We start from the raw sequence: 26,753 nt of genomic DNA, 5'->3' as shown, positions 1-26,753 counted from the left end.
CGGCCATGCCCAGCCAAGCAGGCAGGGGCTGTGCAAGCGAGCTGGAGGGGAACGTGGCAGGGCTTAGGGAACGTAGTTTAGAGTTGGTATGAGGAGGAGAACTGGGAACATGAGGAGGAGAAGAAGCTTTTGCTGTAGGAAATTGGGGGTGGGGGATGGAGGGCCTGGAGATGGCAGTGGGTGCTGTGTACGGACCAAGAGGAAAGCTGGATGCCTCCTGGCTGCTTGGCCACAGGTGGAAAAAACGGGAAAACTCACCCGTTTGCCTTATTCGAGAAGTGAGGAAGCTTGCCCAAACTGACCTGTTTACCTCATTTGAGAAGAGAGGAAACTCACCCAAATTAGGAGGCGGTAAACTACATTTAGCTGCGTTTAACCTCCGCTGGTTAACCTCGTTTAACCCCCACCGCCTCCTTCTCAGTCTGGAAGTCAAAATACACCATGAAGCAACGCATCTCGCTCTGTCCCCCGGGGGCCGAGGAAGGACAGAGCTTCATTTTGGGCTCTGCGTTCGCTTCATGGAGACCCCTTCGCCCCTCCCTCCTTACTGCTGTGGTGGGTTTTCTTTGTGGGTTCCCTTCTGGGAGCGGGGGATGGGGTGCGCCCCCCGCGGCGGGGCCATCCCTGCTTGAGCCGTGCCCGCAGACTTAACTGCATTTATTCAGGCTGAAGCGGTTGCTGTGTGCGTGCGCTAGCGGAGGGGTCTCTCCCGGATTTTCCTCTTCCCCTGCAATGGGGGAACCAGCGGCTGACGGAGCACCCGCGCTGGGACCCGTCAGATGTCGTGGACGGGAGAGGAGAGCGCTAATTAGCTGCGGCAATCAGCGCCCTGGCATTTCCTGCCGCTGCCCGGCGGCGGAGCAGCCCGCCGGCGGATGCTGACACCGCCGGCCGTCACCGTGCCCCGCGGCGCCGCGGGCACGTCCTCGCGCCGCGGCCGCGCTGGGCGAGCGCCGCGCCGACTGCAGCAGCGGCGGCGGCGGCGGCGCGGCCCGGGCGACGGGAGGTGACTGCAGCCGGGCTCCCCGCGCCCCGCAAGGCTGCGCCGCCGCGGCGGGGGCCCTCCGCGCACACCCGGCCGCTGCAAGCAGGTCCCGCCGCCGCCGCAGCGCCCCTCGCCAGCCCCGCCGCCGCGGCAAATCCCCGCCGCCGCAGTGGCCCCCGCCGCCCCACGCGCCTCCCGCCCGCACGCGCCCGCCGCACGTGAGCGCTCCCGCCCGCGCGGCCCGGGCGGCGCGGAAAGTGTGTCACTGGGTGAGGGGGGCGGCCGGGGGCGGGGCGGGCCGGCGGGGCGGGGCGGGGCGGGCGGCCGTGCCGCACTCTGCGCGGCTCCCGATCGCTTTTGTTGTAAAGGGGAGGGCGCCGCGGCGGGGACGGGCAGCCGCCGCTCTGACAGGCGACAGCGCGGCCGCCTCCCTCCCGCCCGCCCGCCGGCTGCATGTAGGGCTGCGGCGGGGACCGAGCCGGGGAGACGGTGACCGAGCGGAGCCGCGCGGCGCCGAGCGGAGCCCAGCGCCAACCCTGCCGGGCCCGGCGGAGCCCAGCGCGGCGCCGCGCCTGCCCCTGCGGGAGGAAGCCGCCATGGAAGTCAGCGCGGGTAAGCGGCGGGGCGGCCGCTGCCGGCCGGGGCGGGGGCGGGGGGGGGGGGCTCCGCTCCGCGGCGTGGTCCCGGCGGGCCGGGCGGGCGGGGGGCGCGGGCGGGGGCCGGCCGGGGCGCCGCGGGGCGGGGGAGCGCGGCGGGCGGCGGCGCTGCCCGGCCCCGGCCCCGCTGGTGGCCGGGACGGCCGCGCGCCGCCTCACATGGACCCGCCGGGCGAGCCATGTGCGCCCTGTGTTTACGTTCCGCGCGGCGTGCCCGCTCATTGGCCGTGCGGGGCGGTGACGCGCGGATTGCATAATAGTGCCGGGGCGGCGGCGCGGGGCGGCTGGCGGCGTGGACACGTGAGGCGGGCGGGCGGCCGCTGTTTTGGTGACCTACATTCGGGGCGGCGGCGGAGGGGCGCGCCGGGGACACGTGGGGCCGCGCCGCTGCGGCGCCGGCGGCCCCGCCCCCGCGGCGACCGGCCCCGCCCCCGCCGCGCCAGGCCGCGGTGGAGCGCGCGGGGCGGGGGGGGGGGAGCGGGCGGCCGTTGGCGCGGTGCGGGGGAGGGGACACACGGGCGGACACGGACACACGCCCGCGCGCTGCGGCGGGGGCCCGCACGCGCGCGGCCGTGTGCAGCGGCGAGGCTGCCCCGCGCGCCCCGCACGTGGACTGGCCGGGTGCGCGGGGGCGGCGTTGTGTAACGGGGAGGGGGCGGCCGGGGGCCGGGGAGGGCAGGGCCGGGCCGGGCCTTCCCAGCCCCGCTCCGCCCGACGGCGCGGAGAGCCGCAGCCCCGGCCCCGCGGTGCGGCGAGCGGGCGGCTGCCCGTACGGCGGCAGGAGGCGGGCAGGGCGACCCGCTCCCGCTCCCTGCCGCCTCCCCTTCTTTGTTGCCGGGGTGGCGGCCGGGGGAGCCCCCGCTGCAGCAGCGCCCTCGGGGCCGGGTGAAGCGATCGATCCTGTAGCCGGTTCGCCGCCTCCTTCGCGCCGCTGCGCCCTTACGGCTTGCTGAAATCCCTGCGCGTTACCCTGCCCCCCGCCACGTAAAGCCCTGCCGGGTGGGACCCGGAGGGCCGGGGTCCCGGTGGCCCTGCCTGACCGCCCCCGCGGCAGCGCGGCTGACCAGAAGGGCTCCTTCGGCTCCGCCGGGTTCCCGAGGCAAAGCCCCACCCGTGCGTGGACCCGGGGCTGCCCCGTCCACCGAGCACTGGGGTGCCTCTCGGCAGGTGCCGGGGTGTCCGTGCCTGCCTGCGCGGCGGTGGCGGTGCTCTTTGTTTTGAGCTGCCGCCCTGTGCTGTGCGTGAGATGCAACTTCTAACTGCCGATCAAACAAAAGCAGGGTTCATAGGGAAAGGTAACTTCTAAAATAACAAAAATATTAGGAATCTCGACTGTGACAGAGGCAAGCCTGCCAAGCTGTCTGGGTTACGGGAGCAGCCCAGCTAACCGGGGCTCCTCAGGCTTTCAAAAGACGAGGGGCGAAAACCCCCGTAGACATACTCTTTCCACGCTCCGCAATGACATTGGTGTTACCCTTGAGGGAAAAGCACATCTCTCTTTACAAGGCAGGGTTTAAAGATAGTGGGGCGAGGTGGCAGCGTGCAGAAACGTGGAGTTCCCTGCAGGAGCCGTGTTTGCGTGCCCTGCTGTGCCCCTTGCAGATAAGGATGGCGCCTGCTGGGAAGCTCGGTGCCTCCCTTGGACCAGGAGGGCTGTGTGAGCTTTGACCTGGCACCTGGCAGAGGCGCGTGCAGCGCCCGGGGATCGCAGGACCTTTGTCAAACGGGTGGTGTCTCACGTGGGTGTTTGACAGTGTCTTTTTCTGATGCCGTTGCGGGACCTCTGTGTCCATTGCAACCCTCCTTACCCCTGCCTCCTTTCTCCAAAAACCTGGCCCTGGATGTGTGATACGCTGCATGGAGGATTTCTTAAATAATTAAAAAAAAAAAAAAAAAAAAATCTGTGCAGGAACAGCTGCTGTGGTGGAGCGTAGGGGCACTGGTGTCCAGCAACGTGAGCAGCAGCCTGCGTGCCGCGCACGTGTCGCATGGCCCCTTGGTCTGACTTCTGCTCCGCGGCGGCTCTGCCAGGGGCTCCTCGGCTGCTCACTCTTCAGGGTGTGTTGGTGGCGGTTTCCTTGGTAGAAAAAATTAGATGTTACAGAGGAAATGGGCCAGTAAAACTGCTGCAGAAATGCTGAGAGGACCGTTACAGCTGATCAAAGTAATGAAAACTTGTAAGTCAGAATTTCTACCTGCAAGCAGTGATATTTCCAGGGTTGTATAACACTGCTGCCTAATAGGCGTAACAGCCTTTATCTGTGAGGAGGCAACAGCTGATGTAAGGGGCTACAGCCCCGACCTGCCATGCCAGCTCAGTTGATCAAGGACTCTACTGACACCAATGCTTTTTTCCTCCAAAGGAAGCCAGTGCATGGCCGTTTTAAAGTTTTAAATTCTTACTGGTGCGTGGAGTTCCGTGCTGCAACGTCCTGAGTTGTCTGTGAAGAGACTTTACAGAGCAATACGGGCATAAAACAGAGAAGATGCAGAGTGTAATTTATTTAAACAGTTGCATGGCTTTCGCTGTTGAAATTTTTGTGTGAAATACCAACTGTTTTTATATTGACTTTTGAAATGCTGAGTCTTGGAGACAAACTCAAATGAAGTGAAAACAATTTCTCTTGCTTACAAGCAAGAAAAAGGAGCCTGTGAAAAGCCAGAACTGCTCCCAGGTCTGCCCAAGGACAAAAAGCTGTTTTATCTGAGGATTCTCAAGTGTGTCAGATTGCAAGACATGGCAGGACAGAGACTGTTTGCAAATAGAAGCCCGGTAGTCGGGGTTCAGCTGCTGCTAGAAACGCTGCAAAGGCTTGCAGTCGGGCAAATGGCGTTCAGTAGGCTAACCAGGCTGCAGCGCTATTTCTTTCCCTTGTCCCCTTCCCTTCTGTATCGTGAGCACCTCCCAGCCCTTCCTTTCTGTGCCTCTGGCGTGTAGCCTGCATGAAGTCTTTCTCTCTGCCCTATTTCTGTCCCTAACGTAGCTTGTTTGCATTCTGGCTCCACAGCGCTATAAGATCCTGTCTTTGCTGTGGCTCCAGATGAGCTCTGCTCAGAGGGGGGCCAGGGAAGCCCTCCCTGGGCCGCCCCGTGCCCTCTCCCCGCTGCCCCGTCCAGCCAGCACCATGGCTTGCTGCTCCATCTCTTGGTTCTGCCGTTTCATCTCGACTTGGATTGGAGGAGGCTGACAAGACGGGAGAAGGGGATGGGGCAGATTGGGAGGTCAGCCGTTGAAAACGAACGGAGAGAAGCAAGCTTGAGGGAGGGAGGGAAAGGAGTGCGCCCGGGAACACGTGATGGCTGAGTCTGGTGGTGCTGGGTCACGGCGCGGCTCACATGGCAGCGGTGCATGTCTACTTGTTATGTCACTACATGCTGCCTTTTTTTCTTGCCTTAGGGGGTGTGATAGCTTACATCAGCTCTTCAAGCTCGGCATCTAGCCCAGCCTCATGTCACAGCGAGAGCTCAGACAGCGGTTTCCAGTCGTCCTCTTCGCCTGTACCATCTTCTCCAAACAGCTCCTCCTCGGAAAGCGGCTGCAATGGCCGGAGCAGCGAGGGTTCTGATGGGGCACCGAAGAGTGATCGGCTGGAGGAGACTATTAAAACAAACCAGTCAAGTGTTGCTGGTTTGACAAAAGGCCATAACGGAGTCACAAGTATGTTTGGTGCCGGTTCCTGAAACCACCATTTTCCCCTTAGATATTACAACCCCATATATTACAACCAGGTCCTCCATGTGGCTTGCTGTGAAGGCAGATAGCAAAGCCTCCATTTTAATCTTTTTCCGTTGTATGTATGGTAATATATGTGGTGTTGCCATACAAATACATGGAGGTCCTATTGCTGCTAACTTCAAACAGTCCATAAATACAGTCCAGCTTTACTTGAGATTTTTCACTAGTGAAAAGTGACCTTAATAAAAATCAAACACTTGGTTAAAAAGATGGAGTGAAGTAAAGGTAATAGTAATCAGAAATTGCCTTCAGGAGTATTTATGGAGCTGTCTCGCCAATCTAGTTTCTCTGTTTTTTCATACTACCTCCCCTGCTTCTTCACCTTCCCTCCCCCCACATTTCTTTGAAGAACAAAATAAATAAATTACCAAAACATTATATTATATTTAGATAGCTGTAGCTGGGACCTTTATCTTTCTGATTCCAAGTCTTAATTTGTGGATGTAAAAACAAAATTACTCGTAAGCTGGAACTAAAGGATGGCCTTTTAAAATGCATTTAACAATCTAGCTCCAGCTATTTGCTACACACTTTTTTGGTAATCAGAGAAGATCAACAATAAAAAACTATATATTTGAACAATTTTTGAAGGGCAGGAATCAAACTGAGTACTGGAATGAGTGTTTCCACAAACACTCAGCTGGAATTTAGACTAGTCGTTTAAAGGCTGAATTCTTTTATTGGCAGAATTGTTTTATCATTTTGAATTGTTATGAAGCTAGAATAAGTATCTAACAGTTCTACCTTAAAAGTATCTTTTTTTTTTTTTTTTTGAAGTGTTCCTGCCCTAAGTTCTTAGTAAGAACCTTTACTTCCTCTTAAAAATTTGCTAGCAACTAGGTTTTTGGTATCAGGGCAGAGGTTCCTGAAGATGAAACCTGTTGTAAACTGTTCAGATGGGTAGATAGATAGATAACATTTTTAGCTCAGTACTGGCTCTGTTTTTAAAAAAAAAAAATAAAATCATTTGGTTCTTTTTCAAAACCTTAAAAAAAAGTTTTTGTTCCTCTTTACAAATGAAACCCAAATGTGAAATAAATTACTTTTCTGGTAGAATATGGTTCTGTGGGAGTACTTCCAGCTGTCTCTGTTGCTCACTGTTAAGGTAACTTTGTGGTTAGTGGAGTCACTGGTAAAATTCCCATTGGCTTCAGTGAAACCGATGTTAGACCAGCGCTTAGGACTTGCAAAAAATCTTTATTGCAAGCTGAAATAAAATAGGTGGGGAAAAACTTAAAAAAATGCAAACCATGAGCATATTTACAGGGCTGAGAAGGTATTTTCAAGTTCAAGTGTGGAAGTCTGCCATTCTGGATATGCACTCAAATGAATAGTCTACGTATGTAGATGTGGCTGGGTTACCAGTCCTAAACTGTTATCAAATAGGTAGAGTGTATGGCTTGTTTACAGTATATAATAAAATAAAGTGTCCTTTAATATTTCTATTTTTAAGAAAAGATGTTTATTCTGTGTTGGGGAAACTGTAGCCTTTATATGGGCTTACGTGTCCTGATAGAAAAACAGATTGAGCCCTAACTTTGGTGGCCTAGTTAACTAAATAGTCCTTTTAAAAGTGCGTAAATGTAAGCAGACTTTCTTCTTCTACAGTTGAGTACAACGCCACTGTGATTGAAAGTCCAGTGAATATGTGCTTTCTCCCTATTCCGTTGAGTGCTTCATGTTTGTCTTTCCACACACCCCCCCGCCCCACACTGGTACCTTCTGAACTGTTCAGGGGTTTTGTACATTCACGTTGTCTGTTCCTCTGCTGTATTTTTTTGTATGTTGAACTGACCTAACATATTTTGCTTTTAGTCCAGGTTTTAAAAGCTGGAAACATGTTCCTGCAGTTGTCATTGGTTTTCTATATCCTTGACTTTTCTGTTCTGATTCTAGAATTTAATGGCATGGTTCTTCTTTGCAAAGTCTGTGGAGATGTCGCTTCAGGATTTCATTATGGTGTTCATGCCTGTGAGGGCTGCAAGGTGAGCTATATTTCTGCTCACCTTTCTGCTGGTGAAATGCTCAAGTTCTCCCTGTAGGGGAAAAGGGGTGATACTGCTGAAGAAATATAGGTATGCTTCTCTGTTAAACTTAAATCTGAGAAATTTCAGGCAGTGTTTAAGTTGTAGGAAAAGGCAAACCACTTAGCACTACACAGCATTTTCCAACCTCTGCAGTACTTTCTGTTCTCGCTCCTTGTCCAGTCCTGCCTGACCTGGAGTGGACGGCAGAGAGCAAGAACTGGAGACAGAGGTGGTAAGGACCATGTCACACAAGACACGTGAATGTTAATTGCATTAAGAGATAGTGGGTGTGAGTTGTCACCTGGGCCGGGACATAGAACAAAACAGCTTTGGAAAAGCAATTCTTTACCACGGGGGAAGCCAGAACTGGGTGCTTGCATGTTCACGCGTCAGTCGATCTGTATTTTCTGATACTGTAACGCTGCAGATGTTATGTTCTGTGAAGGAGCTTATCATCTTAAGGGTTATGTGAAAGAACCACCTTTGAAGGTTATACAGTGCAACAGGATGGTTTTGTTGTCAAACTATGGAGATTGAAGTTAAAAGATCTGATTTTGACTTTCATTTTTGCACTCGATGTCATAGGAGATCGAGGGCATATCTTAGAAACTGTCAGTACAGTGATAGAGGTAATACTGGAGATATTTTGCTCTTAGGTGCTGACTCTGCAGGGAACAACTTAGCATCTTCCATAATTAGAAATCATAACTAGTTTGCATTGTACACAAATCACACATGAAGGGGAAGTAAGTCATGAGGAGTAGCAAGTTCTTTAAAATCACTTGGGGCTGATGGCTCTGAAGCAGCTGATGAGATGCAGTGAGGTGATGAGATGCAGTGAGGTTTTCTGTGCCTGCGGAGAGGTGAATCTTGGCAGGAGCATTTGACATGTGCAGTAATAATAGCTGTGGTTTTTTTTTATTTGTTTGTTTGTTTACAGGGTTTTTTCAGAAGAAGCATTCAGCAAAACATCCAGTATAAGAAGTGCTTGAAGAATAACAACTGCTCTATAATGAGAATGAATAGAAACAGATGCCAGCAGTGTCGTTTCAAAAAATGCCTGTCTGTTGGGATGTCAAGAGATGGTACGTTCCTCTACTGAGCAGTGATCCTCTGAGAGCGAGTCTGCTGCCCAGCTCAAAACCGATTGTCTTAATGGCAGAAAACGCAGCCAGCCCTATTGTGAGGGACGGGTTCCCTGTCTGAGAGCGTTTAGATTAGCTTGCCTTCTTGCTCCGTGACTCTCCTGAACGGCCGCAGAGCTGTCCTCCTGTCTCTGGAGGCTAATGCAGTGGGATGCACTGCAGTGGTCTGTTAGGGGCACGGTTGTAATAAGAATCTCAATTTTGTTCTAATGAGTTAGTATTTATAGCTGTTATCCTTCCTGAATCTGAACAAGACTCTTCTTTTTCCTCTTTTTTTGTTTTGTTTTGTTTTGTTTTGTTTTCTTACTGTTGCTTTTTCAATGAAAGGGAATTCTGCCCAAGCTGATAACCTTACAGTAATCATTATAGAGCCTAAAGAGTTAGGTTTGGGTGCATGGGATGAGCATATAACTGCTCCTTTTTTTTTTTTTTAATCCCCCCTCTTGGAGGAAGGGGGAAGGCAAGGAGGAAAGGGTAATGTTGAGCTGTGTCTCTGACCACCTTTCTGGCTATCCACTCCTTCTGACTTTTTTTTTAAATGTAATGCTGAAAGTGTAGTTCATTAGTCTGCTGCAACTTACTGTCACAAACCAGAACTCTTCCTTCTGTTTCACTTTTTAATTTTCTCTGGGTGTTTATTTCACAAGAACTAGGAATCTTGGGCTGTTAACAATTTAGTGGGTGGAGTGTTAAAACTTATTTTAAATAATTGTTCTGAGTTCTTGTCGTGCATAGGAGTTATTTCATCCCCTAGGCACTTGTTTGCGCATAAGGTTGCACCTGCTTTAATGGAAGCGATTTAGTTGCATTAATGATGGACTACTGCATGAACATAATTACATCAGTCGAAACTGGTTATAAGCCCTTGTAAGGCTGTGGTTGGACAGGATGGTAGAGGCAGTTGTAGATTCCCTAGGACAGGGTCAAAAGTGCTGCAGCCATAATGATGCCCATCCCCTTGCCAGCAGAAAATGTCCTTGTCAAGGCACAGTTATCAGGAAAATTTGCAAAGGTAAGCTTCATTCAGCATTGATACTCTTAACTGTTTTGGCAAGTTATATAATTGGTCCGTGAGGAGCTATCTCGTAGGACTTCTATTTAAATATGGTATGAACTGTGTTTACATTCAGCTAATTGTCAGCTCACAAAGTTATACTGATTTAATTGATCCAGTCTTAAAGCCTGACACTTACTCATAACTGTGTGTATAGTCCGTAGCCAGGTTTGTAGCAAAAGGGAAAAAGGCTTTAGAGATTGTGTGGTTTATAGCTGCCTTCTCTTTGTATGTAAACGACAGCATACATTTTACATCTCATGCCAGTCCTGTGCCCAGGAAGCTCCTTGTCTTCAGTGGTAATACCTCTGCTGTAGTATCAGTGAGAGCAGTTAGTCTTCCCTTAAAAGGCAAGATTTTTGGTTGGGGTGTGTATTCTCTGTGTGTGTGTGTGCGCGCTAACACTATCGGGATTGACTTTTTTTTTTTTTTTTTTTCTTCCCACCATTTTTCATTTCTCCACCTTGGTAGCTGTTCGATTTGGCCGTATTCCCAAACGTGAAAAACAGAGGATGCTGATTGAAATGCAGAGTGCCATGAAAACCATGATGAACAGTCAGTTCAGCGGTCACTTACCCAATGAAGCATTAACAGAACATCAAGATCAAGCACCTCAAGAAGACCTTTCCTCCAAGCCCAAACAAGAGCGGGAAACCATCAAAAGCCCTTCTCCCCCTCCTAGCGCTGACATGGCTAAGGAAGAAGTGATCGGTATGGTCACTAGGGCCCACAAAGACACTTTCATGTACAACCAAGAACAGTCTCAAAACCCAGCAGAGATGATGCAGTGCCAGAGCGGGGAGAGAGTGTCAAAGAACACTGAGCAGTACATCTTGAGCAGCGAGCACTGTGTTAGTGGGCTCAGTGGCCCTCAGTACCCTGAAAGTGAGCAGCACCTTGGTGGACAGTACAAAGGGAGAAGCACAATGCATTATCCAAGTGGACACGCCATGTGTTTCACAAACAGCCACTGTATGAACTTCATCAGTGGTTATACTCAGCGACTGTGTGATAGGATCCCGGAAGATGGCTTTTCTCCAAACAAGAATACCACTTACTCTGGCAGCACTGGAGGAAGAATGCATCTGGTATATTGATATCAATTGTTTGATGCGATTTAGCGAAAGGCTTAGTGATGGGTGTGATCTAGCTGCGCCTCTTTAGTCAGTGAAGCTGCACACAATTGGCACAACTGCTGAAACTTAAAATAGTGACACAAGTTTGATAGCGCAGATGGAGAATAATGGCTCGAGTTGTGTGGAGGATTTGAAATCATACAAGCGATGGGGTTTCTTGGCTCAGTTTTTAGCTGACTGAAAGTAGATTAATGTCAAAGAGCATTGGTTGAAGAAAACTGATGGGTTTTTTACTGGCTTGACTTAAAAATGAAAATGGATGTTAGGAGTTTATAAGTTCCCTTCTTCATTCAATCGTCTTGAAGACTTTACTTGAAAGTAATCTACATACTCAGATATGCTCTATTTTCCTTGAAGGTATTCAGAGCAAATTTCTGGCGTGAAACCTCAGGGCTAGGATTTTAAGCCAGTCTGTTTGCATGCCTTGCTAGTGTATTCTAAAATCTCTCTTGCCAGGTAGGCTGTTTTTTTTTTTTCTTTTTTGTTTGATTGGTGTTTTTTTTTGTTTTGTTTTAATGGGGATAGACTTATTCTGTTATAGGCAATGTAAAATAGACTCAGTGGGACTCACCGGCTACGCATCCTTCTCCCCTATAGAACATCTTTAAATCTGATCAGAGGCAGGAGGAAGATGCACAGCTAAACAGCTTGAGAGAAGTTCAGGGTCTTTTCTGTACTACTTACACAAGTGAGGCTCTGAACACACTTCTGGATACCTTAGATGACTTTGCTAGAGCATTTTCTCACTGAATTCTTGACAAGGATGCTTCCTATTTTCTTGCATATGGGTTTTTGGTTTTTTTTTTTTCCCCCCTTTCCTTAACAGGTCCCTCCCATTTGCCTTGCACCTGCTGTTTCTCTTCCATTCAGGCAACCGGCTCTGTAAGCCTCTTAAAATAGTTTGTCCTTCTCTTTATCACTGGAACCGCCTGGGATGAGAGAACATAACATCCTCATTCTCATCCTGCACTCCTGTCGAGAAGCGCGAGCCCCTGACCTTTCTGAAGTACTCGAGCTGCCGGTGTTTTTCTTCCTCCTAGTTTGTAAAGGGTCTTCACAGGTTCTTGAAGTTTCTGAAAGTTCTGAAAGTCTCCACATAGTGAAGGCTGTTTGTTTTGATGCTGGATTTCCTTTTTTGTTGTTTTTGTTTGTTTGTTTGTTTTTCTTCTTTGGCTACTGCATATATGGACCATGCCATCCCTAGTAGGCTCTGACCTTAATTGCAGACTCTGGGCACTACACCATTGCAAATAGTAATCATTCCCAACCTTTCTTCCTTGTAGGGAAAGTATGTGGAGTCACTGCAATGGCATTCTTGGCACTCCTGAGAAGCAGAGGTTAAACCTGTCAGTATGGGCAGGCAGGGAGCGACGCTGCCTGCAGAGGCCCAGCCAGTCAGTTTGACCTGTGCATAGCAGCTGCAGGGAGGTTTAACGCAGCCAACGATGAGGAAACAAACCCGAACCCAGCAGAGCACTGCAGGCCCCCCCGCCCTGTGTCCCTGACACGAATGAGGGTTTTGCCAGAGAACTCAATGAGAGCAGGATCCGACCAAAATGAGTCAGTAGCTGTAAGGGAGTATAATTAGGCTCTGAACCAGTATGGAGACAGATGTTCAGGGGTTTGTTTTTTTTACTCAATACCCCCACAACCAGAAAAGCAGAACAGGTCGTTCCTGAAGAGGTTCCTCTAAAGAGAGCTAGTAACTGTACAAGCTGACAACTCCTCCCATAGGAAGGACTCCTGGGCAGAGGTCTCTCAAGAGAGCTTAGGCATAATACACAGAGGCGGAAAGTGGCAGTTTCCTCTCAGGACTGAGTGCCTGGGAGCTCAGGTAAACCATGGTAGGATGAAAAACTGAAGTGCTTTTTGTGTCTGATTCAGAGCGGGGTGCTGAACCAGGCATTCCTTATTTTCAGAGAGTACTGTATTTTTAACAATACCTGCGTGCACCTTTGCAGTATCATGGACAGAGCAGTGGTTAGTGTCTGCTGTGCTTCTGGTTGTGTGCCTAAACCTTTCCTTTTGCCAAAATAGTTTATGAATTTCAGTTTATGGAAAAGGTCCTCCTCTACCCCACAAGTACTCATTTGGTTTTGAGTGTTGTCATTAGACAGACAAATGATGTTGTGATTCACAGCTGAACCAACAAATCTGCAGTTCTGGTCCTTGTCTTTTGGGGACAACTTTCTGCATATTGACTGCCCAGTTAGTAACTGATACTTGAGGGAAAAAACAAACAAACAAACAAACAAAACAAACCAGAAATGTATATCTATTTCTATCTTGTTTTCCCTAGCTGTTGCCAAAGACGTATGCACACACACGTGTATATACCTGTTGAATATATTCTTGTAATGGATCGTAGGACCTTCCACACAAAGAATTGCTAGGCAATGACCAGATTGAAGATGCCCTGCAAAAGCATCATAGCTGTGAGGAATTACTAATCTATTTTGCTGTTTTCTGTTTGCTTTGCTGACGTTATGTAGGATTACATACACAGTTTAGTATACCTGTGAGGAATACTTACAGGAATTGTCATCCTTGATGATGACAGGTGAAATGAATATTAAAAATTTTAAACTTCATTAAAAGTTGTAAATTTTAGAAAGCAGAACTGAAAGTATCTCGGAGCGTCTGGTTGGGTTTTACAGAGCGAATTTATTGGCAGTCAGCCTTGACTGATACGTCTGATCTCATTGTAATGGATTCAGACTTTCCCACAAAAAAACACTGTATGTTTGTATAAAAGAAGGAGCATTTTGTTGTTGTGTGACTGAGCAAAATTGGAATACCAGTTCCTTGCCTCCTTCAGTGATATATGTAAAAGCAAACACGTAGGAGAGGAAGGTTGTCCTGGTAATGAGGGTGTAAACCTGTGACTCAGGAAACCAAGGCTTGGCTCCTTGCTCTGGTGTTGACACCTTTGTCACCTTGACTGAATCACTATAGTTGCCTGCAAAACAAGAAAGGTACATGAGAATGAATGTAGTAGTGACTGTGAGATGACAGTCAATTGATTGTGAAATCGTGATTAATTGTGAGATTACAGGGATAATACAGGTAAGAGAAATCCAGATGTCAGGCATGAGTGACATCAGGGAAAAATAGCATAACCTGGATTATCTCAAGTCTTTTGCGATAAACGATGTTGACGTTTCCAAGGTCAGCAAATTTAGAAACAGACTGCTAGTGGACCACCATGGGGTTCTTATTGTTTGTTTGTTTTAAAGGGAGGGGGAGAAATCTAGTTGCTTTGGGAATTGACTGAGGAATACTGATATTTTTTCTCTATGCGTCACTATTGCAAAGTTTTCTTGAAGAATAAACCTGCTTCTTTGAAGTATTTGGAATTACATCTTTAAGAGTTGTTTTCTGTGTATGTTTTGTAAACATCAGGTCTGCCCAATGAGTAAGACTCCCCACGTGGACCCAAACAAGTCTGGCCATGAAGTCTGGGAAGAGTTTTCCCTGAGTTTTACCCCTGCGGTGAAGGAAGTGGTGGAGTTTGCCAAGCGCATCCCAGGTTTCCGAGATCTTTCCCAACATGACCAGGTTAATCTTCTGAAGGCTGGGACCTTTGAGGTGAGACCACTGTGTATATAGTGCAGACCTGGCAAGCTTACACCAGTCTGACCCCTTAAGAACAAAAATTAATAGAACGGGGTTATATCAGGCAAAACCAGCTTCTTTGTGGATGCTAGCTCTGAGCTGTCCTTAAGCTGATGGTGTCCAGTGCTTCTGTTTGGTCAAGTCTTGGTGAGCTGTCCCTCTTCCAAGTAGGTCAAAAGTGCTCAGCCCTTTTACCCTTTCCTGTTCCCTGGGCATTAATAAATGACGAATGAGGAGTTTTTTGGTTTTGTATGGCAGCGGTTACTTTGATAGCTACCTTTGCTTAGCCTGGAGAGAAGCAGACTGCATCTGGAAGGGTGGATAGTTTAGAAAGCTATCTATTGACTTACCAGTTTTGTAGAGGAATGTGTTTTTCGCTCTATATGTCCTTCTTTCTGCCACTGTGCTCCCTGCCAAAGCCAGAGCATCCATCCTGGCCATTTACCACTAGCCTTTGCTGGCAACTGAGGGTTGCTGAAGCCTCCGTCTCCAAAGCAGTAACACTGATAACTAGCTGTACTGCTGCAGCTCTGTAGATACTGTTTACCAGCTGTAGCCTGACTTACTCTAGACTAATCCCACCAGGTCCTCGTGGTTAATTTCACCCACTTGCAAGCATGACATATATGTGAATTAGTGGTGTTAAATTGGGAATGATAGAGAGCTCCGTGCTGTTTTATAATTGGTGACCTTCACCAGGGGCCCTTTACTTAAGGTTTTAGTTGCTCTTCTAGCCTCTTGTGTCTGTTGGAGACCATGCACATTTTATAAGTATTCAAACGTGAAATTTAAACATAGAGGGCTAGAGGAGCTGAAGTCGCAAGTATTCAATGTTACTGTGCTTTTCTGGGGAGGGCAGGGTTGATGATGCTTTTGCTCTTGTTTACTTGATGTATTCTTTCAAAGAGGGATGCTGGATTTCGTATTGACCTGAACTGAGGACGTTTCTCGTGTAATGTGTTGGGTCTTTTATCTGCATTTGTACAGCGCGGTTCTAAAATGGATAATTGTTGGGTGTGAAGGTACAAGTTATACTGGAAGGCTTGGTGCCTGGAGTGTGTCAGTTTCTTTGTTTGTTTTTTTTTTTTCCATTTTGCTGTCATGTATTTTTTGCCATTATACTTATTCTTGACCTTTCAATATTCATTGACAACTCCTGTAGCTAAGGGCTGTATTTTCACTTCTTCAGCTACAGCCTCTTACGTTGCTGTTCACATTACACAGGAATGTTGGTTCCTTCCTCTGCAAAGTCGTATACTGTCCAGTGCCCTCAAGGAGGGTGGAAAATAAGGCTTGAACTGTTCCCATAACGTAAAGCCAAACCTTCATGTTTTGCAAGTAAAATGTTTTGTCTTGGCCTTTCTTCACCTCAAGCTTTTCTCAAGCCTCATTCGTATGCCTTTTTGCTGGTTACAAGCACTGCTGATAAGAAGGTTTTTATATCCAGGGGAATTAATAATAATGGATGGCTGCATGCTTATCCCTATTCACTTGTTTATAAAAAACATTAATGATTTCTATTAGTGAGCTGGTACCTGTAGTTAAAGGCCTATGTGGCATCTCAGCAACAGAAAAAAAAAAACAAAAACAAACAAATGGGATTAATGAAACCATTGCAATAGAGGCAAAAGCATCTTGAAAGCCTGGTGCATACAAGGTCATTTCTGTCTTCTGGGTAACTAAACTAGGATATCCCGATGTCTGCATGTTAATAGAAGAACCTGAATAAAAGTACTGCCTCCGAGCCTGTTTTGGCTCCCTTGGGCACCAGTGTGTGGCTGCCTTGGCACTGTGCTTACCAGCAGCTCGTATTCAAGGAGTACTTGTTCGTTTTGGGGTAAGAAGATGCACGGAGACAATGTTGGTGCAGAAGCAGCATAGCTATATATATTCACACACATATAAGTTAAAAAGCCCTCTTAGAACTGGGAGTACTGGGGAGCTCAGTGTATCGTGGTGGCATTTGCATGGCTTTTTATGGGAGCCAGCTGAGAAACAGCAGTTAGCCTAAAATAAGGAACTAAACTGGATTTGAACAGGTCCTCCCCCACCTTCACAAGCCCTCACTCCAAATGTAGTTGGTGGTAGAGCTAATGAATCCCCTTGGATCCATTGGGGTAGTGACTCAATTTCTCCACAGGCTCACAAACTTGGTAATTTGGCTGCAGGTGGTGGGGAAGTGAGCAAGCACTTGCCTGTGTGGAGGTTTTTGTGTGCTTACATTGCTATGGTCAGGTGATAGGGTTGATCAGGTATATCCTCAGTATGCACAAATAGGAGTCTGGCTTGAAGTGAAACAGGATGAATCAATCATGCTATACCATAGTCTGAACTGTTCTTCCTTGGGTTAGAATAGTGTCATTGAAATCTATAGGTGAGGTCTTTGCCTTAGTATTAAGTCAATACAGCTTCATGGGCTTCAGGTTTGAATACCAGCATTAATACTGGTTGCTCATTATTTAAAGTTCATGTTTCTAAAGCCCAGTTCTGTAAGGGGAATACCATTTTGAAATGAAAGGTTGTTGAGTACCTGGTGGTTCCCTGCTAATGCACAAGTTCAGCTTTGTCTGTCTGCCCTTTGTCTCCTTTTGTTGTATTCTGAGGGCTTCTGCACCTAGGTTTCTGCCTGGGTTTCTGCACTCTGCAGTTAATGTCGTCAAAGGACATACAGTTTAGCTGACAAAAGTGAATAATACATAGTGCTCATGTGTCCATCAAGATTGCTGCATGTCATTTGGCTGTTAAAATTTAGGAGCAGGTCATGTAATGTGCATGAGTGGTTTTTGAATTCTCAAACATTTTCATGTTTTTTTTTTTGAACCCTCCTTTTTTAAGCTTGTCAAAGGCACTAGTCTTTGCTGAAAACCTGGTTCTCCTCTCATCTGTAGTAAACATTTAAATTAATGCAGTTGTGTAGGGTAAGTGAGAAGAGACAACTGTCACACCAAGAGATTACAGCAAGTCTGAAGTTTTAACCAATGCCAGTTTGTTCGTTTTCTCCAAATAAGAAGGCTGTTCTGTGCAACTTAAACCTTGAAAATGTAAATAAGGTTGTTGAACATGAGCAAATGAAACTTTACAAGCCATTCCAGAGGGAAACATTTCACAGTACGACTGAGAAACCACAAGAGAAATTTCAGCCCAGAGGGGTAAGTTCAGCACATGTCAACTGCTCCAGCCCAGGTGCTTACAGCAAAGGGGTATTCCCAGCTGCAGCTACAGACCAGGTGCCGTTTCAAGCCCTGCTTCCCTAGCCTTTTGAAGGCCGTACATGTGGCTCCTTTCTACCAGAGCTCATTAACATTCCTGTGGGTACAGCAATGCGGCATGGTACTTTCCCAAAGAATGCCTAGTGGGCCAGATCATCAGGTGGTGTAAATCAGCATTGTTTCAATGGAGCTGCTCCAGTTTACGCCAAGCGAGAATCTGGTTCAATACCTTCATTTTGCTCCTCATAAGTGTGGCCAAGAAAACATTTCTTTGAATGCTCTGTATGCCTTTGGCTGTTCGGTGGCTTAAGCAAGTTGTCCTACTGGCATATTTATGAATCGCGTTGTCTTTGTGGCTCAGGCTGTCTGACGCTTAAATTTTAATTTTCTTCCTTTTCATGTGCTGTAGCCCTTCCCCTGCATCCACTCGCTAATTTTTTCATTTGTTTGTTTCTCTCAGACTACTGGGCCAGAGCTTGCACTGTTTTTTACAGCTCAATAGCATGCTGACAGTTTCTTTATAGAATGCTTGTACAGCAGTTAATGAGACAGTTTGAACGATGTTAAAAGGTTTAATTTTTTCTTTGGCTTTTCTAGAAATCCACCTATATTTATCTGTTTTTGTTGTTCTTTTTTTCTTTCACCAGGTTTTAATGGTACGGTTTGCATCTTTGTTTGATGCAAAGGAACGTACTGTCACCTTCCTGAGTGGAAAGAAGTACAGTGTGGATGACTTGCATTCAATGGGAGCTGGTGATCTGCTCAACTCAATGTTTGAATTTAGTGAGAAACTAAATGCCCTGCAACTTAGTGATGAGGAAATGAGTTTGTTTACAGCGGTTGTCCTGGTATCTGCTGGTAAGGAGAGAAAGTTAACTTGCACCTTTGCCAAATTTTGAATATGGCTCTCTATTAAAAGATCTCTGTAAAATGTATACCCTGTTATTTCACGTCTAAGTGCAATTTAGTAGGTTTTAAGCTACTAGCAGCCTGTAATTTACTTTTTTACATACCTGCTCTTTCTAATATTGCCTTTTGGAAAAATGTGACAACGGGCTTATATTTTCCTACTACTTTCTATAGAATGCAAAAATACATCTCATAGCCACCTGATGGCCATTTAGAAGCTATTTGTCTGACTCATCTAAATTTCACAGGACAGCATCAGTGAAATTGCCTCTGACTTGCACAGCCTAAGTCTTGGGATAAGGTGGTATTTTTACTTCCAAGTATCGTCACTGAAGTCTATTGCATATCTTACTTAAGTCTAAATCCAACAGTTTGATCTCTGCCTATGTCAGCAAGAAAGCCCTATTTATCTGCATCATGACTTCTTACCGCTAAAGGTCTGCCAATCCACTAACATCTTCACCGGCCTCATATCTTGTTTCAGTCCCTGGATATACAGAACACCCTGGCCCAGATTCAAAGAAGGATTAAGCACCTACTTCTGTGGTATTATCTAAAGCCTCAAATTAGGCACGTTAGCTCTGCATATAATGCCTGCAATACAAGATGCAGAATCCCTGCTTGCTGGGCAAGGAGCTGTCTAGAGGTAGCTAGCAGGAATGCTAGTAGTGCCCACTTACACAGCAAGCCAGCATTTGGGGGCCACTCACTGCTTGAATAAGTGCCTCTCTTCCATGTGAGTGGTTTAGACCCACATCTCATCAGGGAGGGGCACCCCAGGCATGATGCTGTAGGCACACGAAGCCTCTGTAAACAAGGTAGGACAGTTCAGTCTAATAGCTTTGTGCATGGCCTAACTGAAATGTGATAACACAGGATGGGGCAGCTGTAGCCTCTTCAGTTCGTAAGCAGTGGTAATGAGCAGAGGGTGGTACAGAGTTTGCAAGCTTCAAAAGCCAGAACAAATGGCAGCATGAAGGAAGCATGGCACTGTAGTCTGTTAGTGAAAATGTTCAGGTAGCAGAGAGAAACCTGGGGTTTTAGTTGCTTTTCCAGACTCTGCTTTACGTATTTTTATCTTTCAAAAACTAAATTGACGAGAACTGGAGACAACCTTTAAAATAAGGACTGAGAACCAGGCCTCTTCCATCCTTGTGAAATGTCATAACTAGGCTACAGCCGGTCTTCTTGCTTGCTCAGCTGCCGGGCCCCAGAATATCGCAGTTTCTGTGCCACCTGTTTTGAATGTAAGTGGCTGTATCTGTTCTGGTAAATGTGCTTCTAGCACCGAGCCAGCCCCCCCCAGCCTTCTAAGCACTGCTCTGTGCTGTTGCTGGCTCCCAGTAGGGCTTAGCTTAGGGATGGTACATAACATGTACAGCATGTAATGTCAGAGCCGTGCAACAAGACAAAAAGAGGAGGTGTTTGGTATTCAGGCTTCTTGCAGCTGCTGAGGATTTTTCAGATCATAGCTTTGGACATTATTGCTACCCATCTTGGCTCCCTTGCGATCTGATCTGCAGTCTGTTCACAGCCTTCCTGGACAGCTTCACAAAATACTTCTAGGGTTTTTATAAAGTACGACTTCATAAGTGTTGTAACATTTGGGCCCAAACTTCCATTTGTACCGTATTCCAGACACAATAGTAACCTTGGTGGTCACTGTGAGTCCAGCAATTTTCAGATCAACTTCACTTTGTAGCTTGTAACTGAATTGAGGTGCTGCAGTCGTTACTTGCACAAGTGAGTAAGTGAGCAAGCTTCACGCTTGAGCAGGTACCCAAGAACAGAAGTGCCCCCAACAGAGCTCCTGGGGAAGATGCTTTCAGTGCAAGGGCTTGCCAGGAGGAGAAGGTGCCTGTAGAACTGAAGGATTGTGAGCACCTGTTGATTAAATAGATCTGGAAAGACAGACCCCCTGCACCCCACCCCTCAAGGAGGAGTGTGACCCGGAGAGTCATTTCCCGTAAGGTGGAGGCAGAGCTCAATTAGAGAAGGAGGAAGAGCTGAGGAACAGCATCAGAGAGAATGACATGGAGATGCAGGTAAAGGCAAAAGATGCCATAACTGGAAGAAGAACTGAAGGTGGAGGAACAAGGCTATTAAGACTTCTTCATCTCAGAATGAAAGTTACTCAAGAGAAGATTGAAAGGAAGGTAGTAGAGTAATCAAGATTTACATCAGTTCCAGAAGCAGGCAGGAGTGTGTGACTGTTGAATCCTGATTAAGTGATCCAGAATATAAAATACCATGCTGCACTAGTTAAAAATCTTTTAAAAAGACTTTCAGTTGTTTAAAATTAAAAAAAACAAAAATGCCAGTGGAAATACAGAAATGCTCATAAGTCTCTAAATAGTGCTAGTGGGGAGATCACTTGTCAGAAGCATCTCCACATAACACTGGATGAATAACCACTCTTAAGAGGGGTATTTAGAATGTGCAGAAGCAGGGGTAGTAGCAAGAAATGTGTGTAACTGTGTACATCCTCTTGTTTTGGTGTCATATAGCAAAGAAAGAAAAAGCAGGGCCATACAGTGAGGGGGTGGGAGTGGTTTTGGTGCTGCTGAGGAATTGGCTTGGTGCCATTCCAAAACTAAAAGAACGCTTCACCTCTGGCTTCAGTTGGCTGGATGTGTTGAAGATGGAGGGGAGATAGCAAGGTGGATCATGGGCACTGAAGACGGTAGAAGCAAGGTGGAAGCAAAGCTGAAAGAATGTAGGTCATGCAGGTCTAGAGACCAGATAATCTCTTAACCGAGGGTGATGCCTTGTGGTAAAAGAATATAAAATACACACCCTCTGTTATTCTGTCTTATTGGGATAGTACTAACAAAAACTTCTGCTGGCCACTGGGAGCAACTGGAAGTAGACTGAGAAGGAGAAGAAAGACTAATTGAAGAGAGGAGGCTACGGTAACTCACCCAAGGCAGCCAGGAAAGGCTGGACTCCATTCTTCTGCCTTCAGAGGCAAGGCAGTACCACCGTTGCTGTACAGAGCTCTTGAGAAACCTCATCTTGCATATTCTGTGCAAATCATCCCTGCTCAGGACAGAGCAAACCTACAGGTTTTGCAGAGCGCGGGGCACGTGGGATATGTAGCTGAACAAATAAAGGCAGAGAGGAATCTCTTCACTCATGCTCTCTTGGAGAGCAGCTATCAAACCTAATGGACAGTCTTCACAGAAGAGTAGAATATGTGCTAATAAACATCATTTGATATTAAGCAAAGTTCCTAATTGTTCGAGTAGAAGGTTCTTGAACAATCTTTCTAAAGGCACAAGACATGTTAACTGCTTCAAGGTGGATCCTTAAGTGGATTATATAATAATTTTTCCCATAGTGGTAGGGAACTGCACTGAATAGTCCAGGAGGACTTCCTAGGCTCTGTTCACCTGAGAAGCCCGATCGGATTGACACTGACAGCATACGGAAGGGATTCCCGCTCTGACTCAGTGCTACTCTGGAAAGCTGTTGTCATTCTGTGTCCCAGTTCTGCAAAGTGCTTAAGTACACGTACACATGAAAGCACATTTCTGTTCGTGTCCGTCACTCCTGTATGTATGTGCCCTGCTGAATTTACATAGTGTTTAAGAAGAGAGGCTACAGCTTGGAAAAAACAGCTACTGTGCATGGTTATTAGGTGAGATGTTTTGCTTAAAAATTCATCCTTTTAAGCTGCTTACTTAGGTTCCACCTAAGGACAATAGGCATGTTCTTAAATACAGCTTTCTTGAAAGAGATGCTTCAGGTGTGGGGTGAGTGCAGTACTTGAAAGCATAATATTTTTCTTGACGTTGAAATTCTTCTTTTCTTCCTCAGTTAGGAATTTTTGGGTGCATAATGTTTCATTTTGTAAGTGCTTCTGAACATACTCAGAAACAGCGCCCAGTCCTGTCCAGGCTTGTACTCCCTTTGCCCCTGGGGATCCTATTGTGCAGATAGGAGTGTGGCTTGTCCTGAGTGGGATTTCCTCCTCAACCATCGACCTCCAGTTTAGGTTTAGGGTTCTGTGTCCAGCCTTGAGAAATGTTTGAAATTTTTACTTCGGTGTGCCCTGTCTCTCTCCTTGCATTGAAAGTTGTGATTCAGCAAAATATTCAAGCATGTGCTTCAATCTGTCCTTTTCTGGAAACATGGGTAAGTGATTACAGAAAAGGTGATTGAACGCTGCCAGTTCAGTGCAAGATTAATACTTTGCAAAGTTGACATTAAATAATGTTTGAAAAACTTTTGGTATGTGGGTTTGAAACTTCTGGCATAAGTATTCAATTTTTCTTGTGCTTTTTCATTTAGTGAGTGATTCTTGCAGTGGCTTTATGTTGCAAACTACATTCGTTCAGTCTCTTTTTTTTCCTTCTCTCTCTCTCTCTCGCTCCTCCTCCCCCCACCCCCCTTCTCTTCAGATCGCTCTGGAATAGAAAACGTCAATTCTGTGGAGGCACTTCAGGAAACACTAATCCGTGCATTAAGGACCTTAATCATGAAAAATCACCCAAATGAAGCCTCTATTTTCACAAAACTTCTTTTGAAATTACCTGACTTGCGTTCCTTAAACAACATGCACTCTGAAGAACTCTTGGCCTTTAAAGTTCACCCGTAGGCCTTTAGGTCTCATTTGTACTTGGACTTGCCTCGTGTTAAACTGTTTTGTGCTAAAATATGTATTTATACAGTTGTACCACTTGTTGGAGAGGGAGAGTTCACAGACTGTGAACAACTGGTAGCTGTCGCATAACCATGCAATAACGCTTCAGCAGGTGCTTTCAGTAACGGCGGCACAGCATTCAGAGTCCTCCAAGACGTCCAGACCCAGCTGTACCGCACTTCTGCAGAAGAAGTTGCGATGAGCCCGAGTAAATACGGACTGTTCTTTCACTTAGAAAAAAGAACCACCACTGCCCTCTCATGTAAACTGAACGCAAAATAGCTGTGTATGTGCATACGGAGCATGGAATGGGGTGGGAACAATCCTGCGCTAATAGGGAAATGGAAGAGCTGATTTAATTGGTCTTTCACTTATCTAATAGATGTATGTCTGTGTCTCTTGATAACTCACTCATGGTTTCACTGTTATTCCATTAAACCCGATGGAATGATTTCAGCCTGCACCAACTCTTCACTGAGCGTGTGTTCATGCCACGTGTATATAATATAAATAGTTAAGTAATGAGTGTTTATGGCTATATAAAGTACAGAGTTGTGTGTATATATGTGTATGTATATAAATAGTTCTATACATAAAGTATACATATAATTTCTTCACAATATTTTAAACTGTGAAGGAATTTAAACTTACAACAGAAGGTGATCTATGGAAAGAACCAAATAGATGCACTTTGCATATTGCTGAACTAATTATCTGAGCATTTCTAATTTTTAGAAAACATCAAATTTGCATTAATATGCTGTGTTTGTTAATTTAAAAAAAAAAAAAAACACCACAACAGAGTGGCACCAAAGGGGCGGAGTCAGCTTCAACTTCCAGAACGGGTTCGTAGAGAATCTCAAGTGGAGATGGTTGGTTGTGGCACTAATGAGAGTGGTTGTCCATTGCCACTGAGGTTAAAGAAGCACCGATGCTCTTCAAAAACTTCAGCACAGCCAGAAAGAAACTATCAGATGAGTAACAGCATCTATCAGAAAAAAAAATGTGGGAAAAACGTATCCATGGTTGCGTTTGGGTGTATGTGTGTTCTGTGACCATTTATTCCTTGCAATGCATCATTTTGCTGCTTCATTGCTAAATGGGAACCGAACACAGAAATGTGAGATTCCCCATGTCTTTTCACAATCTGGGCTTTGTGGTTCCCATGCCTGTTCTTCTGGAGCTCTCCGTTGGTGTGTGTGCATGTGCGTGTGTGTGTATGTGCAGAGAAGGTGCACCGGATGGTCTGGATTTTTTTCTTAAAAAAAACCACCACAAAACCCAAACAAACAAATGGGACTTTGTTGTTGTTTATGCCAGTAGTAAATTACAAAGCAGATCCTCAAGGCTTAAGATTCTGCTGCTTTTCCATCTAGGAAAGTGGCTCTCTATGGATTTTCTCCATTTGTAGCAGGACCTGGCACCAGAAAAGAGAGATTAAAGAAAGTCAAAGCAGTTGCGTTAATTAGTTATGTTTATGTTTTGCTAATGTGGGAAGAAGATGCTCCATTACCCTTGTGTTTAGTTAACTTACCTTAGAGGTAGCCCTCTGGGTCTCTAGCATTTGGTAACACTACTCTGCGGAGGGAGAGACCCCTCCGTTGGTTACCGCATTTAGATCTATGCAGTAATTGAGGCCAGGAGCCAGAAAGCCACCGGGCTGCAGGGCTCCTCCTCGCCGTGCGGGAGCAGCTCTGGCGCAGCAGCCCGTCGATGGGAGCCCCAGTGCCTGCCGCGGGGCCGGAGCAGAGGCAGAGCAGCGGGAGCCGGGCAGAGGACGGGAGGCTCGTGCCCCACCATGGCTCCGGTCATCTTTGGGCTGGGGGATTTCCCCTCGGAAGGTGGCGAGGAGTGCTGGCCAGGGGGCTGAGAGCAGGAGGGGCAGGTGCGTGAGGGAGAGCTGGGGAAAGTTCGGCTTTGGCCTTGGCTAAGGAGCAGAAGAGCCCACTCTTTCCCCTCCTCCGCAGCTGCTGCAGGGAGAGCTGTCCTGCTTCAAGCTACTTTAACCACTGGATGATGGCCCCTTAATACATACAGTTCTGCTATCCAAATGTGCGATCGGGGCATATTGTCCTAATTTCTGTTAACAGTCTGCATCCTACCAGTATTATTTGTTTGAGAGCTTCACTGAATTTCGCATTGAACCATTCAGACTTTAGAAAGGACACAGTCACATGTTTTGTATTATTTAGGAGCTGAAACGACTTCTTTGTAGACCCCATTTCAAATGTGGAAAGTACAGTTAACCCTTGGTTGTTTGGGGAGAGAAGGAGGCTTCTTACAGAGATTGCCACCCTACAACTGTGTTTTGTTGTGTTTTGTTTTGTTTTGTTTTTTTTCTTCTTAAAACTGTATTATTAAGCCTTTAGGAATGTATAACCAGGACTGAGTAATTACTGCTTATTAAATTTTTAGTTAGATTGACCAGGTATTCCTATAGATAGATACTCTAACTTGTGCAATTTCATTTGAAATAATCTTGCTGTACATAATGGAAAAACTCATATAACAGAAAAAAAGCCCCAAACAGATTGACTGAACAAAAAAGCTGATTAAAGTATGATTCAAAAGTGACCCACGTATTACAAACCCTAGCTGGACTCTTAGAAGAAAATCTAAACTCATTGTGTTAGCTGTGTATTGTGAGCTCTTCTTTTACTGTGTCACTGGTTATACACTTGTTAAACGCTGAGATAATAGACTTCATGCCAGGCATTTGAGTACTGTAGATTGGGTCATTGCTGAAAGATTAATGTACTGTATGACTTAAATGAAATTTTTATTCTTGATTTTATTCTTGATTTTGTTCTTGTTTTAAAAGATTAAATATGGGCATTATGTCAACAAGCTAAACTGTGTTTCTGTGTTCTTTGTATTTTTCTGTACGAAATCTGGAGGGGAGGGCAGCGTGCCGAGATGAGCAAAGCTGCCGTAATGGATGAGAACATCAGCTGCTGGAAGGTCACGGGGGCTGCACCGGCGCACAGCGGCTGGGAGCCCGAGCCTCGGTCCGCCTGCCGTGCTGGGCTGTCTTGCCAGGTGGTTGGACGGGGTTTTCTGGGGCACTTCGCTTATTACAGTTAAACTTTTTTGGGTAGCGTCATTAAAATAGATAGTTATTTTAAACACCTTCCTTACATTTCAAGAAGATAACCTTCTAACTGAAAAAAACGTATACGGTTTAGTTTTTAGTAAAGACAGTCTTAAAGCTAGGTTATAAGAGGTAGATGGAAAACGGCATACAAAGGGCAAAGATCTGTTTGTTTGATTTTCCCACCTTGATTTCCTAGTTTGAAGTGTTTACTGTTTTTGGAGGTAAGAGAAGCTTCTCCAGGACACACTGTATCTATCAGTGTTTAAAGAAAACCTCAAAAAAACAAAGTCAAAACAGAAACAAAATTATGACTGCCAGCACTGGAAAAAATAACAGCACAAAAACTCTTTCTTTTTTCCTGGCATGTTTTCTCCGGTGGCATGTTTGCATATGGCTTCCCTTGTTGCCGCTGAGTCTGAGCCCCCGTGAGCAGGGCCGGGAGCCACGGAGGTCCCAGGGCTTGGGAGGTCCTTGGGAAGAACTCTTTCCAGCTTTCGCTGGGATGCTCCAGATGGGCCACGAGTCATTTTTCCCTCTTTGGC

At 46.6% G+C, this 26,753-nt stretch overlaps 1 protein-coding gene across 2 annotated transcripts; it reads left to right on the top strand.

The window, feature by feature from the left end:
• Positions 1-1,430: 1,430 nt before the first annotated feature.
• NR1D2 (nuclear receptor subfamily 1 group D member 2) lies at positions 1,431-25,970 on the top strand. 2 transcript variants are annotated; one of them, XM_087771393.1, is made up of 8 exons: positions 1,431-1,597; positions 5,039-5,299; positions 7,274-7,362; positions 8,345-8,489; positions 10,075-10,691; positions 14,142-14,327; positions 18,211-18,421; positions 22,876-25,970. In XM_087771393.1, the coding sequence occupies exons 1-8, from the start codon at positions 1,582-1,584 to the stop codon at positions 23,070-23,072; spliced, it is 1,722 nt and encodes a 573-aa protein (XP_087627519.1). In that variant the 5' UTR covers positions 1,431-1,581; the 3' UTR covers positions 23,073-25,970. The 2 variants fall into 2 exon arrangements, with proteins under 2 accessions (XP_087627519.1, XP_087627509.1); XM_087771383.1 differs by lacking the exon at positions 1,431-1,597 and adding an exon at positions 1,801-1,969.
• Positions 25,971-26,753: the final 783 nt, after the last annotated feature.

This window comes from Nipponia nippon, unplaced genomic scaffold (assembly GCF_047370975.1).
Source record: "Nipponia nippon isolate SJK-2023a ecotype South Korea unplaced genomic scaffold, ASM4737097v1 scaffold_1, whole genome shotgun sequence".
Taxonomy (NCBI): domain Eukaryota; kingdom Metazoa; phylum Chordata; class Aves; order Pelecaniformes; family Threskiornithidae; genus Nipponia; species Nipponia nippon.
The sequence above is the reverse complement of the archived record's forward strand: the minus strand, read 5'-3'. Positions and strand labels throughout refer to the sequence as shown.